Here is a 19590-nt window from a genome sequence, read left to right on the forward strand (position 1 = left end):
AGGCTCTCTGGATGACAAAGGAGGCTGTAAATGAAGCAGAGCTAAGGATAAAGATTCAAGACGGGACATTTTATCATATATATATATATATATATATATATATATATATATATATATATATATATGCATGTATATGAGTCTATACAAATGGTCAAGAAATAACTTCCATCCTACTGTGAAGTTTGGCTAACACTTATCTGATAATCCCTGGAGATAATTTTGTATAATGCAATCTATTGCCTATCATCATCATCATCATCATCATCGTTAGTATTGGGGCTTGGTCTGGGAGCTTTTACCTTTTGAGCTCAAGGTTGGCACTCTACCACTTGAGCTACAACTCCACTTCTGGCTTTTTTTCTGGTTCCTTGGGGATAAGAGTCTCACAGACCTGACTCCCTATGCCTGCTTCAAATACGGATGCTCAGATCTCAGCCTCCTGAGTAGTTAGGATTACAGTTTGTCCACTAATTTTAAGGTGGGCTGTATAGCCATATAATAAGTAGCAACGAACATGTAAGTGCATATGATCCAGCCCTAAATAGGCTGGGAATGGACATGGAAAAGGTCATTTGTGAGTGTGTGTGTGTGTGTGTGAGAGAGAGAGAGAGAGAGAGACAGACAGACAGACAGAGACAGAGAGAGAAAGACAGAGAGAAAATTTTGAACTCCTGGACTCAATCTTCCTGTCCCAGTCTTCTGAGTGACTGGGACTATAGCTTACTAGTTCACTTTTTTTTTTTTTTTTTTAGTGGGTCGTGGGGTTTGAACTCTGGGCCTGGGTGCTGTCTCTAAGCTCTTCAGCTCAAGACAAGCACTCTACCATTTAAGCCACAGTCCTGAGATCTCAGCCTCCTGAATACCTAGTGAGCCACTGGTGCCCAGCTACTAGTTCACTTCTCCAGGTACCACAGGTAACTGCCAAGAACAAAGCCAAATTAAACATGTTGAGTGAAATGGACATCTTAGAGAATAATCACTATATAGGTTTCTAGTAGTATTCTTACATCCAACTTAAGTTGGATGAAATCCACAACTGAATAAAAAATGCTCACCAACTTCACTGTATAGTTTTCAAGTTCCACTTCACCCTTCACGAGAGTTCATGTAGACAAGTAACTTGCTTTGTGTTTGACTTATTTCCACTTCTCCCAGCCCAGTGGTCACGGTAGCTAGCCCACTCCTGGTCCTACAACTGAAGGTAACTTGAGGGAAAAGACTTCCCTACATTTATCTTTCATGACTAGTGGCCAACAGAGAGCCTGGAAGCATATAATTGCTGGCTACATAAGAGTCCAGGGAAGGCAAAGGTCTTAATTAGTGCAAGGGTGACTGAAAGCGAATGGCTGATTCACAGGCTGCCTAGAAAGAACCCTTCCAGGTGGAAGTTTTAATAAGGCCAGCTCCGCTTTTGAGGGCCCCAGGACAACCTAGATTTTATTCACTGCTGGGCAAGGTATGGCTGTCATTCTGAGGTGGGGCCTTGGTTTCCTCATTAGATTCAACCTTGACGATTTCTAGGCCAGCCTAGAATTCTTTATCTTCCTGACTCAGCTTCCGGAGTGCTGGGAGTCCAGTGTAAACCACCACCAGGTTTCAATGAGCATTTGGGGAGGTGCTCAAGTCTGTATTTATGCCCTACTCGGTGTAAACTGTACCAACAATATGGCTTATGCCAGCCACCTGCTTTCCTCCAAGAGTCTAGGATTTCCACAGGCCAGGTTAAGGGACCCCTTGTCATCAGCCCCAATAAACAACTTGGGGACTGAGTCACGGAGAATGTCCCCGGTGGGCAGTGTCTCACATGTTCTATTTCTATGAACGAGTCCAGGTAGAGTCTAGAAGTTTCCCCTCCCTTTTACCTCCTTCGCTACTTTGTTTTGTAGCCCTGTGTGGCAATGAACCATAGCTGTCAGTGTGACTGTGACCTGAGTGTGTGAGATGGGATAGTCTTGCTGGTAGCTTCCTGGAATCTAATTCCACTCTGGCTTCTTTATGTGAACCACAAGCCCACTCACCAGAAGAGCAAGTCAGGAATTTGAGGACTTGAAGATCCTCTCTCTTCCCTTTCCTGTTCTTGGTGTCTAGTTCATTCTACATTCGTAGAATCTAGCGCCCATCGCCTGCCTCGATCGGGCAGGCCTGTGCATTCTTTGCCTGCATTAGTTAGGCCTCCCAATCAGATCTTCACGCTGCTACCAATCTCTCCCTCTACTCACCCTGTGGTCCAAAGAACCATTGTAACGTACAAGCATAATCACGACATCTCTCCACCTATACTCCCAGGATGCGCAAGATAAACTCACCTCCTAAACTTGACCCTCAACTCCTCATGGGACTCGGGTCTTTGCTTTGGACAGTCTGTCATTTTAAAGGATGTGAATGCTCATGTCCCATGCTGCAGTACAGCCTACCTCCTTCCCTCTGGCCTCATCACCTGAGTCTGACCTTGCCTTCATTATTTGAATCTGGGGACCCATTCCTGGCCCGATACCACAGCCCCCAGGCATCACCTAGCGGTCTACACGAGTAGCATGTCCCCTTACTTTCCTGTGCCGCTGTAGCCAGGCCTAGGCCTCTGCTGTTCCTATGGCTTGGTATACAGCACTCCTCTCCAACAAGGGAAGCAGCAGCAGGTCGTGTGCGTGTACACTGCTGCGTTGGCTAAGCTGGAAACGCCTCATGAATTCTCAGTGCCCATCTGAGGCCTGTGTCCCGCAAGAAAGAGGGCTGGGGGGCGGGGAGCTCTTCGTAAAAAACAATGAAATCTCATTCTCCAGTGCTGTTCTTCTAAATTCTAGGCCATGCCAAGGCCTTTATCATGAGAACATGAACTGAGTTGTGTCCTGCAGCTCTTTCTGCCCATACGTTCAATGTTCCTTGTCTTTAGGCATCTGCTTGCTGACCTTGGCTTGCTCTGCCCTTCACTTAAATCCTAGGTCCCTCCTCCAGGGCCCGTTGTGCTCTCCATGCAGTACAGGAAGGACTGCAGTCTGGAACCAAGCAGAGCCAAAGATCCATTGAAAGCATCCACTTACTCCTAAATAAAATGAATGTGTCCCCAGTGCATTACATAACTCAGTGAGGGAGAGGCATCCCGGCCACGCCAAGAATGAACGGAGCATGCTCACAGGGTGGAGGGCAGGGCAACTGGCCCCTGCACACTTCAGGAAATGCTCAGGGAAATGCCAGTCTCCTGGTGGCTTGATTAGGTGAGAGTTTCTGGGAGTGAAATATATTTACAAAATTTGAAGAGCAGAGCCTATCACCAGGGCAGTGTCCAAATGGCTGCTGTATTATTTTTTTGGTGTCAAATGAGGCTTGAAATTCAGGGCCTGAGTGTTCTCTCTGAGCTTTTCTGCTCAAGGCTGGCACTCAACCACTTGAGCCACAACTCTACATCTGGCTTTTTGCTCGTTCATTATAGCTCAGAGTCTCACAAACTTTCCTGCCTATACTGGCTTTAAACTGTGATCCTCAGATCTCAGCCTTCTGAGTAGCAGCGTGAGCCATTGCTGCCTGGCTTGTTATACCATTTTAATCCTTTGGTGGTTGTCATTTCTCATTAAAAAAAAAAAAAAGGACACTACCGGAGCTGGGAATATGGCTTAGTAGTAAGAGTGCTTGCCTAGCATGCATGAAGCCCTGGGTTCAAATCCTCAGTACCACATAAACAGAAAAAGCCAGAAATGGCGCTGTGGCTCAAGTGGTAGAGCACTAGCCTGGAGCAAAAGAAGCTCAGGGAGCCGGGCGCTGGTGGCTCACGCCTGTAATCCTAGCTACTCAGGAGGCTGAGATCTGAGGATCGCGGTTCAAAGCCAGCCCGGGCAGGAGAGACCGGAGACTCCTATCTCCAATAAACCACCAGAAAACAGGAAGTGGCGCTGTAGCTCAAGTGGTAGAGCGCTTGCCTTAAGCTGAAGAGCTGAGGGACAGCGCCCAGGCCCAGAGTTCAAGACCCACGACCGACAAAAAAAAAAAAAAAAAGAAGCTCAGGGACAGGTTAGGTTTATAAAAGCTCTGGCTGGAGGCCCCTTACCCCGGGGATGAAGGGGCGGCTGTGGGGCAGGGGCTGGGTCTTGCTGCCTGGACCCCGCAGTGAGTGCGCTTCCTACTGCTCTCTGCTGTTCTTCCTCAGGATGAAAACCCAAGTTCCCTTAGAAGCTTGTGACAGGCTCAAATCTGTGTATTGCAATCCAGCAGGCATAGCACACAACACCCCTTCCTCACACCTGCAGGTGGGGTCCCTGCGCACGAGGGCAAATTCCATGTCCTCCCATGCATCATCTTTTTTTTTTGAAATCAGTTGTGGGGCCTGAACTCTGGGCCTGGGCGCCGTCCCTCAGCTCTACAGCTCAATAGTGCTCTACCACTTGAGCCACTTCCGGCTTTTTCTGCTTATGTGGTGCTGAGGAATCGAACCCAGGGCCTCAGGCATGCGAGGCAAGCGCTCTACCACCGAGCCACCTTCTCAGGTCTGCATCATCGTTTTCCTAACACTGCTCTATGTGGGGGGCTAAACGTGTATCTGCAGGCTAATTACCAACTATCACATTGAAAAATTTGTGTTTAAGGAAATTGATAATTCTAGCTAGCTGTCATGTGGCAAACCATCTGTCACCCTAAAAGTATGGCAGAATGAACCCCGTGTTTTTGCAATGTGTACCAACAAGCTTTCTTTACAATTAGAAACTTTGCTTCCACCAAGACACAGAACACACCCCCCTTCCCCACCCCCTGCTACCCATTTATAGCTCTTTTCCAAACCCTAGTGCTGCCCTCACTGGCTTATGGGGTCCCGTGAACTATGTCCTTATCTCCCTTATCTCTCCACAGGGAGAAGCTATTGCTGTTTCATTAAAACATCAATGTGGGAAATCAGCTAAGTTCTTATTACGTATGGTAAATAAGTAAGAGGTCAGACCCTAACCCTCCATAAATACGCCAGATGCTGCTGCCTGGCAATGAAATGAAGATTCTCCCCATGGCTTTCCTCAGAGGTCACAGCTCCCTGGGCTATTTTAATTAAGAAGAAAGGGTGGGAGCCCCATCTTATGGAGTTCGTTTTTCAGTGTGGGGTATCTAGGCCTCGGACGTCAGCTGCCAGGATCTGCTTAGAAAGCAGTTCTGAAGCTGCCTTAAGTACACTACAGAGGACAGAGGCTCGGGGCCCACACCACAAAGCATAGCTGGTGTTATTAGGGTGCACTTGTTTGCTTTTCTTTCTTCCTTCCCTTTTTCCTTTCCTCCCTCTCCTCTCTTTCTCTCTCTCTGTACTGGTTCTGGGGTTTGAACTCAGGGCCTGGGTGCTGTCCCTGGACTTCTTTTGCTCAAGGCTAGTAGTACTCTACCACCTGAGCTACAGCTCCACTTCCAGCTTTTTAAGCAGTTAATTGGAGGTAAGAGTCTCATGGGCTTTCCTGCCTGGGCTGGCATCAAACTGGAATCCTCAGACCTAGCCTTGGAGTAGCGAGATCACAAGTCTGAGCCATTGGTGCCTGTGGCTAGCTCGATTGCTTGCTTCCTTCCTTTCTTGTCTTTCTTCCTTTTTCTTTCTTATATTTGGAGGAAAAATAATTATTTGGGGGTCTGGAAGTTGTCAGTTTACATGTTCAATAAAAAAGGTACAGGAAAAAAGAAAAGAAGAAAGTAGAAAAAGAAAAGGAAGGAAGCAAGCAAGCAGGGAAGAAGGAATGGCTGGTGGGGAAGGATTTACTGAGTGGTGCAAGCAAGCCTTTGTTCTTAAGAGTAACAACACAGGAGCGGGGCCTGTGCGTTGACAGCAGCCAGGGGACCCGGCTGTCAGAGCCGCAGTGGACTCGTGCACTCCAGATGAACTGGAACACTCCATCACTGTCCTCAGCTTGAATTTGTGATCACTGTGCTGCTAGAAGAATTTATGGGCAAGTGTTTTTAGTACTTAGATTCTGCACCGTGATTTTCATGTTCCATTAATCATTTACTATCATTTACTAGCTGAACAAGAAAGACTCCTAACTCCTAAACTTTTTTTCTTCTTCTTGAAAGCTCTTCGTTTTCTAGTGATGTGATTATAGTAACCTTTTGCTTTTCTTTCTGAGATACTTCCTACTCCAAAGATACAAGGCTCTACTTTTTTGCCTCAACTGGAAACTAAAAATGCTCTGAAGAAGTCAGGCGAACCTCCTGTTAGAAACTCTCTTTTCTCCCTGCCAATTTTTTTTTTGGCCTCCAAAAAAGAAAAAAAAAAAGCACATTCTACTCTTTATGACAAACTTATCAAAATTAAAATAACTTCCAGCTGTCAAAACAGCTTTGAGAGAAAAGTCAGTTATGGTGGTCATAAATAATAAAGAACTTACGGCCACCTATGGGGGGATATTTATTCATATGAAAAGCATTGTTAACTACATTGTTTTTAAATGGCATAAAGGATTGTTAAGAGGATAATTTGCTGAATTCATTATGTACTAACCGGGGAGGAACATGGTGGCATCATGAACGATTGGCCTTTTGCAGCTCAGTCCCAGTAAGAGGCGCATAAATCAAACCTACAACCACACTGGTCTCTTTCTTTTTGGGGTACCAGGGTCTAAAAGCAGGACCTTGTGCTTGCTAGGTAAGCACTCTACACTGGATCTGTGCTCACATTCTCATTCTCTCTCTCTCTTCCACACACCCCCCTCCTCCCTCTCTGTCATGATCTCCCTACGTAGCTCAAGCTGGCCTTGCAAACTCAATAATCTTACTTTAGCCTCCTCAGGATTGGGATTACAAGAATGCACTACCAAGCCTGGTAAAACTTCTCTCTTAATATGGACATTGTGGTAGGGATTTATTCCTCTCTTGGATACAAGGGTAGAGAAGAGAACCTCCTTGTGATTTTATAGCTTGGATGACAAGTTAATCCTTTGCCACTTGGAACCGATACCAACCACACCATCAGACAGAGAGCAGGGGTGACAGAGCCCAGGGGACTGGTCCCAGTGGCCTTATAATAAACGACACAGCCGCAAAGACGTGGACTGCAGCATTGCAATGCATCTGAAATATTTACACAGGCCAACCAAATAAGACAGCTCCAAACCAGAAGAGATTTTCCCATTCAGCTCCTGGGCAGTTCTACTTCAATGTGTAATATACCTTTGAACAGCTTTAAAGGCTTCTGGCCTATAAAAATCACAGCTTTTTTTTTTTGGTCCGGTCGTGGGGCCTGAACTCGGGGCCTGGGTGCTGTCCCTCAGCTCTGCAGCTCAAGGCTAGCGCTCTACCACTTGAGCCACAGCGCCACTTCTGGCTTTTTTCTTTTTGCTTATGTGGTGCTGAGGAATCGAACCCAGGGCCTCATGCATGCAAGTTAAGCTCTACCACTGAGCCACCTTCCCAGCCCCCCCCCCCAAATCACAGCTTTTAACAACTAGCTTAATACTGACATCATTCTTTGGCACAGCCAATCCCAGTGTTCCATGGGGAGGGGGGTGACCCCTTGTCCCCAGTGTCTCCAGGGGGTGGTGGCCTGTATACTTGTAGACCACCACTCCCAGAGACACAACCAACAGTGGCCCTGCAGGTGTGTAACGCCTGAACCCCACTCACCTACCTCCGAGGAAAGGTGGCTGGAGGTGAAGGTCTACCGCGATTCCACAGCTTGAGGGTGGCAGAGGGCTATGGGAGTGCGGTGTACCCCAACTCCACTGCACCCCAACTCCACATGGACAGAAGCTCTGGCACTGGGGGCTCCTTGAAGACTTAGTGTTCTTTTTCTCTGGCTGTTCACCAGCATCTTTCCCAAGGCCCTTCTGGGTAAATCTGTGTGATGTGCAGTCCCCTAAGTTCTGCGCCATCCCAGCAAATTAGTGGAGTCAAGGGGATTGTGGAACCCCACTTTTCAGGCAGTTGTTAGTGCAGGTGGGACCATGGAGGGACAGCTCAGGATGTGATTATGAATCTGGTGTGAACAGCTTGCCGCAGAAGTGTTTTGGGTACTATGCCAATACAGCTGACCTTTTTTTTTCCTTTCGTTTTTAAAATATTATCTTTAAGTAGTTGTACAAAGTACAGCTGACATTTTGTTTTTTTCCTTTACAATAGGGTTTTTGGCCTGAACATCCCTATTTAAACATATGAACAATGTATCTGGACCTGGTTTTATGAGTAGTAACTAGTGGGACAAGATGGGCCAGGGCACGGCTCGAGAAGGATGGAAAGCAGAAAGGATTTGTGGGTCCTCGAGCCTTTTTCTAGACTTTTCTAGGTCTGAAGGGATGGGCCAATTAGTAGAATACTTGGCTAGCCAGCAAACACAGACCCTGAGTTGAATCTCTAGTTCCATAAAAACCAACTGTTCTAGAGTAGCTGTGGGCTGAGTCTGTAGCTCAATGGTAGAGAGCTTGCCTAGTATGCATAAGGCCTCGGGTTCAACCCCCAGCGCTGCAGAATCAACAAAAGCCTGGCTTTGTGCCTGGGCCTGCGGCACTGGCCCGGTCACACTGGGGGTGGGCTTGTCAAGCCTCCTTTGCTCTATGTGGAGCCAACAGGTGATCAGCACTGCACTCATGCACCAGCAAGGTATGTTCTACTCTGGGCTGCCCAGGTTGGGGCGGTGGGGGCAACAAGAATGGAAGACCTGGATCAAGAGGAGACAGCAGGTGAGGTAACTTGGGAAAGGACACCCAAAGGAAGTGTCACTCCCTCTGCTGGATGACTGGCCACACCAATGCTTGAATAGAGGTGTATTTGTGCTTCCCTGAGAAGTGCAGTGTTTGGACATGGGTCCTGCTATGTGAGCCAGAGGCCCCAACCTAGGACTCCAGTCCTGGGGTGTGGGGACTTGAAGAACTGTGTTCCCGAAGCACAGGCAAGCTTGGAGACTGGTTGCTGAGACCAGGAAGTTACAAGAAAGAATGGGTCTCACTCAAATGGGAGTCTCGAGTCCATGACCGGTCGCTTCCATAGCAGACTGCAATACCTTCATTACAAGGCATATGGGAAGCACTCTTAATGAGGACCCCCTGAAACTGCTCATAGGGGCTAGGAGGGAAGCTGTGAATGTTCATCCTGGGCCCTCCAGGGAACTGACAAAATTCCTTCACTGATTGTTTAATTCAGCACAAATGTTGACCCTAAACCTACTTTATACTTGTTCCACTTGCTCCCTCATTCGATGCCAATAGATATCACCACCTATTCAAACATCTAATGACGTTTTGCATTTCTAATCTTACCCAGAAAAGAGCATGTGATAATCAATTCTTTCCAAATTCTTATAAAATGTATTTTCTTTTAATCTGATATGCATGTGTGGATAATTTGATAGACACATGGACATTTATCCCTGTAAATCACATTTGTTCCAGATACTGAGTTAAATTTCTTCGCCAAGTACAATTTCTTTTTCTTTCTCAGTATTGGGATTTGAACTCAGACCTGTGTGCTTGCTCACTAGGCAAGTGTTTTGCTACTTGAGCCAAACCTCAATTTTTTTTTTTGCTATTTCTTTTTCAGCTAGGATGACAGCTAACTTTTCCTGGGCTGGCTCTGAATCAGGATCCTTCTACCTTGTTTTCTGCATAGTTGTGACTGCACACACCCAGTCCATACAATTTGTTTTAAAGGATGATATCCTTCCTTAAAAGTTTAGCTTCTCTTCTTACTGATTCCTTCCCCCTAAACCCTCAAACGGATCCTGAGGATGGCCTGATTCTTTAACTTGTCAAACTGGTACTTTTGTTAGTATAAGTTTTATATCCTTTGTATGAATTGCTGAGCTGCTTCTTAGCAAAGACTGGGGTAATGAGGAACACAAAGATGCCCAGACTGAGGGCCACATCACAAGTAGAGGATTTCAGAGAGCCCGTTGGGAATTCTGAACTGGGACGTGTCTTAAGGCAGCATTGGGGATTGAATAGAGGGTCTTGCTCTTGTGTTAGGCAAGCACTCTGCCACTTGTGCACACTTCTAGCCTTTCTTGCTTTAGTTTATTTTTCAGGTAGGGTCACAGTTGTTTTTTGTTTATTATTGTTTGCCAGGGGCTAGCCTTAGATCATGATCCTTCTACTACCTCCATTTCCCGTTTAGCTGGGCTTACAGGTGTGAATTACCATGTCCTGTGTTCGTGCTTCTCTCTCTCTCTTCTTTCTGATTCTTTTGTATAAGCTGGGTTCTAACAACAATCATCTCCTTACCATCATACAATCCTCCTGTACCATCATACACTGAATGGAGACAAAGCTTTGTTGTCAATTTAACACTAAGAATACAAACATCAGAGAAAGAAAGCTGGCAGGCTGTAATCAAAGTGGGGGGAAAATGAATCAGTGTTGAGTCAATTCCTAGAGAAAAGAACCATGGATCGAAACATTGCCTATAAAAATTACAAGCATCCTTTTTCTAGGTACGCAGAAAGCAAGGAAGACAGACCAAAGATGAATGGGAATAGATTACAAATCCAACTCCACAGTAAGGAATACCTGGCAGGTTAACAGCTAGTGTATTTCCCTCGCTGATGCTGTTTCACGGAAGTGAGTTTATATTTATGCTAAAAAGAGATCTGTATTGAAGTAAAGAGAACAGAACTTCTAAACAGATGGCCCGGACCTAGATGACCTTATGTGCCAGAAGGCGAAACATTGCGTTCATGACTCACAGAGCTTTATACTCCCATCAGTGTGATAAATCGTTCCTGGAAATTGAGCCTGATGCAGGTCACCTTCTGCTCCCTGGACATGCCATGCCGCACAGTCACGAATGACTCCTGTCCTTGTGGCTAGGACATATGTCACTTTCCCTACAGGAAGGCTTGGTGACAGAGCAACCTGCTGCTGAGACATCACGGTTAGAGGAAGCAGCAGCCTGATGCCTGGGCCACATGTGGGGGAAAGCAGGAAATTCTGATGCAGAGATAAGGAAGAGGGGTGGAAGGGGGCTGTGAGCTGGGAGGGGAAGAGGAAACCACAGGAGCTCAGTGATGGCGATAGAGGACGCAGGGATACAGAGTCCCATCTGTTTTATGTCAGCGTCATCAGAGTTTGATATCAGGGGCTTGGGGAACTAGAGCATGAGGATGGGCTTGTGCAGATTTGTGTTTATTTGTGGAGGTGGGAGGAGGGCCAGGAGAGGTGGGGGGAGAGAGAGGAGAGTGGGTGATCTTGGGTGATGTTGAGTTCCTGATGAATGCTTTGAGCTAGTACCGCTCAGCTTGGTCTTCTTTTTCCTCTCCCTGCCCCCCCACCTTTTTTTAAAAATTATACTGGCAGTAGGGCTTGGACTCAGGGCCTGGACACGTCCCTTATCTTTTATGCTCAAGGCTGGCACTCTACCACTTACGCCACACCTCCACTTCTGGGTTTTGGGTAGTTAATTGGAAACAAGAGTCTCACAGACTCTCCTGCCTGGGCTGGCTTTGAACTGAGAGACTCAGGTCTCAGCCTCCAGCGTAGCTAGGATCACAGGTGTGAGCCACGGATGTCTGGCTTTGCTCTTATCATCTTGGTGAGCGCTCTTTGCTGCATTACTTATACTCACTCATCTCAAAGCTCAGCTTGGGGAGTGAATGTTTACTTTTCTCATTATAGAACTGGCCATCCATCTCTGGAAAAGGTTGAGGAGTCATGTATTTGATTTAAGCCTACAAGGTCGGAGTGAATTCACCTTCCTGCCTACTGGAGTGGAGAAAGTATATAAAGCATGCACCCCAAAACGGAGAGGAGAAAGCACCCCACAGAGTTGAAAGGACTTCACCACTGACCTGAATCAGACTCAGCAGGCAACCTCACATTCTCGACATACTTTTACAGGACAGGGAGGAGGAGGCAAAACAAAATGAGCAGAACCAAACGTGAGAAAGAATGAAAGAAGAGCTTGCCTTTCTCACCCTCCCCCCGCCCCCCCCCCTCAGTCAGTCACTAACTCTCCACCCAGGGCTAGGAGGTGACGTCACCAGCTCCCTGCACACCAGCCAGCAGTTTCCTGCAGTCCCTCAGTCCAGCCAGGCAATGACGTCAGGGGTGCACCTGGCTGGGTCGGGTCACCCTGAGTGGAGTCAAAACTGACCCCGGGTTGAAGAATCTATCTCACTGCAGGGATTTTAGGTCCTTGCTCCCGGGCAGACTTCCACACTGGGAGGCTGGGCCCTGCATTTGTTATCATCAGCTGCCACACAGGGCATGGGGGCCGAAGAGAAGGGATTTCAAGTAGGAGAGAAGGAACAGCAACGGCTCACGCTTGTAGTCCTAGCTACATAGGAAGCTGAGATTTGAGGGGTTAAGGTTCGGAGCCTGCCCAAAAAGGAAAGCTTATGAGACTCTTCTCTCTAGTTAACTACCAAAGAGCCAGAAGTGGTGGTGTGGTTCACATGGTAGAGTGTCAGCTTTGAGCGGAAAAAGCCAAGTGAGAATATGGGGCCCTGAATTCAAACTCCAGAACCAGTACAAACAAACAAGAAGTAGGTGAGAGCAGGCTCTGGTGGCTCACACCTGTAATCCTAGCTACTCAGGAGGCTGAGATCTGATCTCCTAGGAGAGCTTGGATACTGTTGAACCCTGAGATTCCAGCCCAGAGTGTGGTGAGCAGTCACCACCACATCCCACGCTGGCCCTGATGAGCCTTGCTCACAGCCCCAATGCAACGTCCAAGGAAAACAGGCACCCCAGGACCAAACTTCACACGCACATCTGTTAGGAATTCAGACTTGGTTGGATACTGCTCCATGCCAACTGTTTTGAGAAGTCATCACTGTTTTAAGAAAGTCCTGGGAGAAAAATGATGTCCCCATCTTCTGTCTACCCCAAAGAGAAAACAAGAAGACTCGGGATAAATGAACCAGGGGGAACGATCTTGTATTTCCTGCACAGAATCTGGGGTGAGCAGACACGAGACAGACCCAGACAAAGCGCACACAGGAGCGTGTGAGGTCTCTCGGGAGCATTCCAGGCACTCTTGTGCCTTTTCTTCTCTTTGGTGTCTGAAGATGGCAGACACCTGAAAACAATGCTGCAGGCCAGTGAGGATGGGCGGTGGGGCCGGGCCTGATCTACTCCACCCAGTGCACCTGCGTGTGATCTACTCTGCCCACTGCACCTGCGCCTGATCTACTCCGCCCACTGCACCTGTGCATGATGTACTCCACCCAGTGCACCTGCGCATGATCTACTCCACCCACTGCACCTGAGTCCTGCCTCTCTTACAGTTGTTGCCCCAAGTTAAGAATATGCATTGGTGTTGGTGGCTCATACCTGTAATCCTAGCTACTCAGGAGGCTGAGATCTGAGGATCAGGGTTCAAAGCCAGCCAGGGCAGAAAAGGATGTGAAACTCTTTATCTCCAATAAACCACCAGAAAACCAGAAGTGGCACTGTGGCTCAAGTAGTAGAGTGCTTGCCTTGAGCTGAAGAGCTGAGGCATAGCTCCCAGGCCAAGAGTTCAAGCCCCACAACCCACAAAGTATGTATTTTTTTTTCCCTAAGAACTTAGGTCTATTTGTTGTATTTTCATGTTATAAGGATATATGCTGCTGGCTCTGGTGACTGTGCCTGTAACTGTAGCTACTCAGGAGGCTGAGATCTGAGGATTATGGCTTGAAGGCAGTCTGGGCAGGAAAGTCCGAGAGACTCTTATTTCATTAACCACCAAAAAACCACAAGTGGAGCTGTGGCTCAATTGCTACAGCTCCAGCCTGTGCAAAAAAGCTAAAGGGCACTACCCAGGTCCTGAGTTCAAGCCCCAGTATTGGCACGTGCGCATATGAGTACACACACACACACACACACACACACACAAAATAGAAAAATGGGAAGTAAAAGTAGTAAAAGCATTTAGAGGGCCGACTTTAAGAGATGATGTGGAACTCCTCAGCACTCTCCATGTCTTTCCCACCATAGCCAGTCAGGAAAGTCACAGTATTCTGGGATTCCTACTTTTAGACCTATGCAGTAGCGAAGGGAGGGAGGAGGGCTCTCTCTCTTCAGAGCCTGTCCAGGGAGGATTTTCCGCATTGGTATGTATCTGGCTGGTTTTATTGATCAGTTTCCCCTTGGCCTGTTAGGGAAGGCCCGCACAGGCTCCTGCTCATCCTCACTAAGTTTATTTATTTTATTTATTTTTGTCAGTCGTGGGGCTTGAACTCTGGGCCTGGGCGCTGTCCCTCAGCTCTTCAGCTCAAGGCGAGCGCTCTACCTCTTGAGCTACAGCGCCACTTCCGGTTTTCTGGTGATTTATTTGAGATAGGAGTCTCATGGTCTCTCCTGCCAGGGCTGGCTTTGAACCTCGATCCTCAGATCTCAGCCTCCTGAGTTGCTAGGATTACAGGCATGAGCCACCAGCGCCTGGCCCTCACTAAGTTTATGGCCTTGAGCATAGACATATTTAATAATGTCTGGCCAGGCACAGGTGGTTTATACCTGTAATCCCAGCTACACAGGAGGCTGAGATCTGTGGATAGAAGTTCGAAGCCAGCCAGGCAGGAAAGTCTATAAAACTCATTTTCAAAGCAGCAGCAGCAAAAAAACAGAAGTAGAGGTATGGCTCAAGTAGAAAAAATGCCACTCTTGAGTGAAAAGCTAAGGAACAGCACTCAGGCCCTGAGTTTAAGCCCTAGTATGGGTACAAAATTAACACACAGAAGTTTGATGAATGAACGAATGAGTGAGTAAACAGACACTACAGAAGCATGGCCAATGCAGTGTCAGTTGGGACGTGGGTTCTGGAGTGGATACATGGGTATATATCTTAAGGGGGCTCTAATAATCACACGTTGAGTGACTAAGTGTGGCAGTGATTCATTCCGCTAGAACTTTCTCACCTGCAGCAGTCAGGCCCCACTTAAGGCCCTCATCCCCTCCCCCCTCGGTCATCTAGGCAGGAAATTGCTATCCTGTCTGTCACAGGGCTGATGAGTGCTAGAAGCATTCCAGCAGTCCGTGGCAGGGCCCCCAGATAGGATGAAGGAAACTTAAACAGCAGCCCCTATTAGGAGATCCTGGCCTCCATGGGTGTATGTGCGGGCTCCCCACGTGGCTTCCTATCCTGGCACAGCAGCAAGTGAAGGTTTCCTGACCTCCAGGAACTTGTCCTGTCAGGCCTCACTTCCTTCCTCACTCCCCAGGCCGATTGTTTGAGGAGGATTTCCCTGGAGCAAACCAGCGGAAGCACTGACGCATGGTGTGAGGACCTGCTGAGCCCCGAGGGTTCACGGCCACCCCCCACTCCAGGGCCACCCACATATTTATTGTCTACGTAGTCAGATGGCAGACAGAGGTAAGGAAGAAGGAGGAAGCCCAGTGTTCAGACACAAGCCAAGGGAATTCAGATTCTCAGAACAGCTCTGATCTTTACCCGGCAGTGGGGTGTGGTGGTGTTCACTGGTTGTGAGGAGATGCTATGAGAGATTCATTCAGTGATCGCAAAGGCTTTTCATTGACTGTGACTTGTTTAATGCCTATTATTAGAGGTTGAGAAAAATGAAAGACGGCATCCGTCAAATTGGCACACCAGCTTCTCTGTGGACTCTACCTGTTTCTCTCTGCCAGTTGTTAGCAGAGCAGAGTGGGTGCCTCTGGGCTGAATGAATGAATAAATGAATGCACTCCGTGTGAATTACTGTGGGACTTCCAATCTATACAATGTAAGTCAGGACACAGTGGGAATGAGATTCCCTTCTCCCCGGAGATGCCTCCACGTCCTCTTCTGTCATTTGGGTGTCTTTCTCACCCCTGTCTTCCCTGCTGGTCCAGTCTCTTGACCTGCAGCCTGGCTGATGCTCTGCTCCTCAGTTACAGCCTGGGCTGACCGGAGTCAAAATTCTACCAAAATTCTGACACTCTTCTCGGCACTCACTCTGTGTGTGTGTGGGGGGTGGGGTGGGGGTGGAGTTACTGGGACTTGAACTCAGGACTCTGTGCTGTCACTTGGCTTTTTCAATCTTGGCTAATGTTCTATCACTCAGGTCACACCTTTTGTTCTGGCTTTTTGCTGGTTCACTGGAGACAGAATCTCAAATCTCAAGGATCTGTCTGTCTGGCTTTGAACCTCAATCCTCAGATTTTTGCCTCCTGAGTAGCTAGGATTATGGGCATTCATTACTACTGGCACCTTGTAGTATCCCCTCCCTCCCCCCTTTTTTGCGACTGGGTCTTGCTACATTGGTCAGGCTGGCCTTGAACTCTTGGGCTTGAGGGACCTCTTGCCTCAGCCTCTCATGGACGCAGGCGCACACCACGGTGTTGTCCCCATATGAGTTAATTAAGGCATACCTGAACCGCACACAACATGTATGAGTTTTGGCAAACATATATAGTGATGGCATAAGCAAAATCTCACAGTGAGCATTTCCGTCACTCCAAGGGCTTGCTCAAGTTCCCAGACTGACTGCCCACAGAACAGAGCTACACCTGTGACCACGCCACCCAGCTCTCCTGCTAGTCAAGTCCTTCTCCCTGGAGTGACAGAGCGGGTTGAACACACCAGTGCGTGCACTGCCGCCACATGGCCTGGCTGCTTCTCTCGTCCTCAGCGAGGACCACTGACGCATCGGCAGGAGCACCTCCCTTCACCGGCTGGCCTGCCTTCTCTCTCGCTTCATGACACTTGCCCTAGTCTCTTAAAATGCCCGAGGTCGCCTTCCTGTTTCTTTCTTCTCACGGTTGTGCCTGTATTTCTACTAGACACAGACAATTTCGTACACCCCATTAACCCTTAAATTCTCACCCCAGGCTCTGCCAACCTGCCTTCTTCCTGTGTTCATTACACAACTGGCAATATCGCCACCCCCAGCCACCAAGTGGGAACAGTCCTTTTCCTCTGTCCCCACTGTAGGAAGCCATCTTTGAAATAGGATTCAGAGCCATGAGTGGCGGCACACGCCTATAATCTCAGCACTTGGAAATGTACTGCTGATCTGAGGTACCTCTGGCTCCCGTGGATTTAACGCTCTCCACCTTGCTGCCACAGCTCAAAGACAACTCAGCCCACCTGTTCACCCTCCCACTGAGAGATCTCCACTCTCGAGGGGCTCCCCAGTGTGTAGGAATGAAAGCCAAGTTTCTGAGCTGGCACTTGACATTCTAATACCAGGTCTGTCCTGCCCATTCGACTTCCCAGGCTCCTATTCCCGTTAAGTCCAGTCCCATGGGGCACTGCGGCGTGAGCATTGTGTATTTTTATGCCTTTGATCTGAACTTCCCCACTCTGCCACTTTGGAGGCCTGGCCCTGTCGCCCTGTACAAACACTTGGGTATCTTCCCTCCTCCTCCCGGGGCTGGGCTGGCTGGTGCGCCCCTCGGGTCTGAGGGCATTGGGACCAGCAGGCTCTGGATGTCTGTGTGCTGCTCACAGCTCTGTGCCTCGCCCCTGCTCCGCTCAGAAGCCCCTGTGCATCATGGGAAGATCCACTGCTTGTTCAAATATCAGAGCTACAATGACTCATTATAAGAGGTTATCGTTACATTTCTGTCTGGGTTCACATCAGTTTGTAGCAACAATAATGATAGTAATGATGACTTAGAATGTTTCCCCTCCTCTAAACCTACTTTAGGTATGTGTCCATCACAGGAAGTCAAATTTAGGCCACCAAAGGGAAGACTGGTCTGTGTGACTATTCTTTCTTTTTTTTTTTTTTTTGGGAGGGAGGGTCTGGTGTGGGGCCTGAACTCTAGGCCTGGACGCTGTCCCTCAGCTCTTCAGCTCAAGGCTAGCACTCTACCACTTGAGCCTCAGTGCCACTTCTGGCTTTTTTTTCCTGCTTATGTGGTGATAAGGAATCGAACCCAGGGCCTCATTCATGAAAGGCAAGCGCTCTACCACTGAGCCACTTCCCAGCCCATGACTATTATTTCTCTGTCCAGCTCTTCCTGTCCCCAGAAATAACTGCAAGTACTGGCGATAGCTGCAGAGCAATGGAACCCCACGGCACCCTGTCAAACGGGGCTGTGTGTGCTGTTCTCATATCCCAGCGAGGCCCCACAATGCTGCCTAGGGAGGCAGAGGGCGAGAGGCCGGTCCTCCAGCTCATGGGTGGCAGAGCAGCTGCCTCTACTTTGTTTAGGACCCCATACTGTCACTTTCAGTGCAAGATGCAAAAGTAACCCGCTGTTCTAGTCAAACCTCGGACGGAGCCCTTCCAATGCAGAAGGAGGGGCTTTAGTTTTAGGATGGTGCGTACTGAAAACATGACCTGAAAAAACAGTGTGAGCTTAAATGCCAGTGACAGCCGTGATTTCTTTTCCTTCTTTCCTTCCTTCCATCCTTCCTTTCCTCCCTCCCTCCCTTCCAATCAGTGTTAAGAAAAATAGCAAACACCACTCATTTCTTCTTACTGCACAATGTGCAAAGAGCCACAGGGTGTAGGAAGCTTCGCGGAGAGCAAGAGGCTTTGGGCCTCTGTCACTCACTCACCGTTCCCACCAAAGGGTAAATGAAGCCCGCACCGATGCTGGCACGCACGTCGCTGATGGGCAGAATGAAGTCCCTTGGCACCCCTTTTTTTTCCGGCTGGTGAGACAGAGAAAGGTGCGTCTTGGCCATGCAGATGGGCAAGTTTCCAAAACCCTGTAAGAAAGGAAAGGCCACATGTTGGCTGGCGTCGATGCCCGCCCGCCTGTTGCGGTCGTGGGTGGGTTTAGGCGCATGCGTGTACACCTGCTGTTACTACTTCTTTGGGAACAGGAAGTGGACCAGCAGGACATGCATGTCTCCGTGGTCATTATGCAGCAGGGTCCACAGTCTAATGTTTCTCTGGAAGACTCTTTCATAGAGGGCACTTTCCACCCTGTGTGTGGGAAAACCAGGGCTATTCTTAGCACCACGCAGGGCGCAGCTGTAGAGCCCGTTCTCCGGGGCTATTAATATCTGGGACTCAGAAAGGTAATCTGGAGAAAGGCTGCTAATGAGGCCCCGAAGTCACGTGACTCACTTGTTCTTGGAGCCTGTCAGGAAGTAAAGGGCCCTTTGTGCTAGATTATGAATCAGGGCTTTTTGATCTGCAATTACATGAGAGGAACTAAGATGAGGTCACTTTTTAAGCCTCTTATTTTCAAGGACCAAAGTCTATGCCTGACCCAGAGTTCCAAAGGTGAAAGGGCAGGAAGTCACTTGTGGGGGGTCTCACAAAAAGGACAGTGTCTTTGAAGCAGGCTTGGGGCTGGGGGACACACACTGTTCCCTTAGAGACTTGGTGAATTAATTGCAACCACGTTCTTGGAACATAACTTGTAAGGACCAGCCCCTTGCCACCAGACAGATACAAGGGATGAACCCTCAGAGGATTTCTAAAACTACTTGGAACATTATTTTAGAGAATTGCCAATTATGTGCTGGGGTTTGGGGGTGGGTGGGGGGTGTCCGGGAGAGTATATTCTCTCTTTCTGAAACACCGGCGATTGCTGAGGGAAACATCATAATTGCTCTTGAGAAACAGTACCCAGAAATTTGAAGTTTGACTCAACAGTGAAATAATTCTATGAGCTGATCAAGATTTGCTATCCAGACTTTCCCAGTTGAGGGTTAAGGACATGGCTCAAGTGGTAGAGTGCCTGTCTGGTGAGCATGAGGACCTCAACTTCTACCATACACACCCCAAGGAAAGCATGGCCAGTGTGGGTCCACACACGGGCAAGGCCA

At 48.3% G+C, this 19590-nt stretch overlaps 1 protein-coding gene across 1 annotated transcript in view; it reads right to left on the reverse strand.

The window, feature by feature from the left end:
- Positions 1-19590, reverse strand: part of Mthfd1l (methylenetetrahydrofolate dehydrogenase (NADP+ dependent) 1-like) — a 129103-nt gene that overhangs the window by 18966 nt on the left and 90547 nt on the right. The window contains exon 23 of the mRNA XM_013026931.1: positions 18367-18519. Coding sequence (XP_012882385.1) covers positions 18367-18519 — 153 coding nt within the window. The remainder of the gene's footprint in view (positions 1-18366; positions 18520-19590) is intronic.

The sequence above is a fragment of the Dipodomys ordii genome, unplaced genomic scaffold, assembly GCF_000151885.1.
Source record: "Dipodomys ordii isolate 6190 unplaced genomic scaffold, Dord_2.0 Scaffold98, whole genome shotgun sequence".
Classification (NCBI taxonomy): Eukaryota; Metazoa; Chordata; class Mammalia; order Rodentia; family Heteromyidae; genus Dipodomys; species Dipodomys ordii.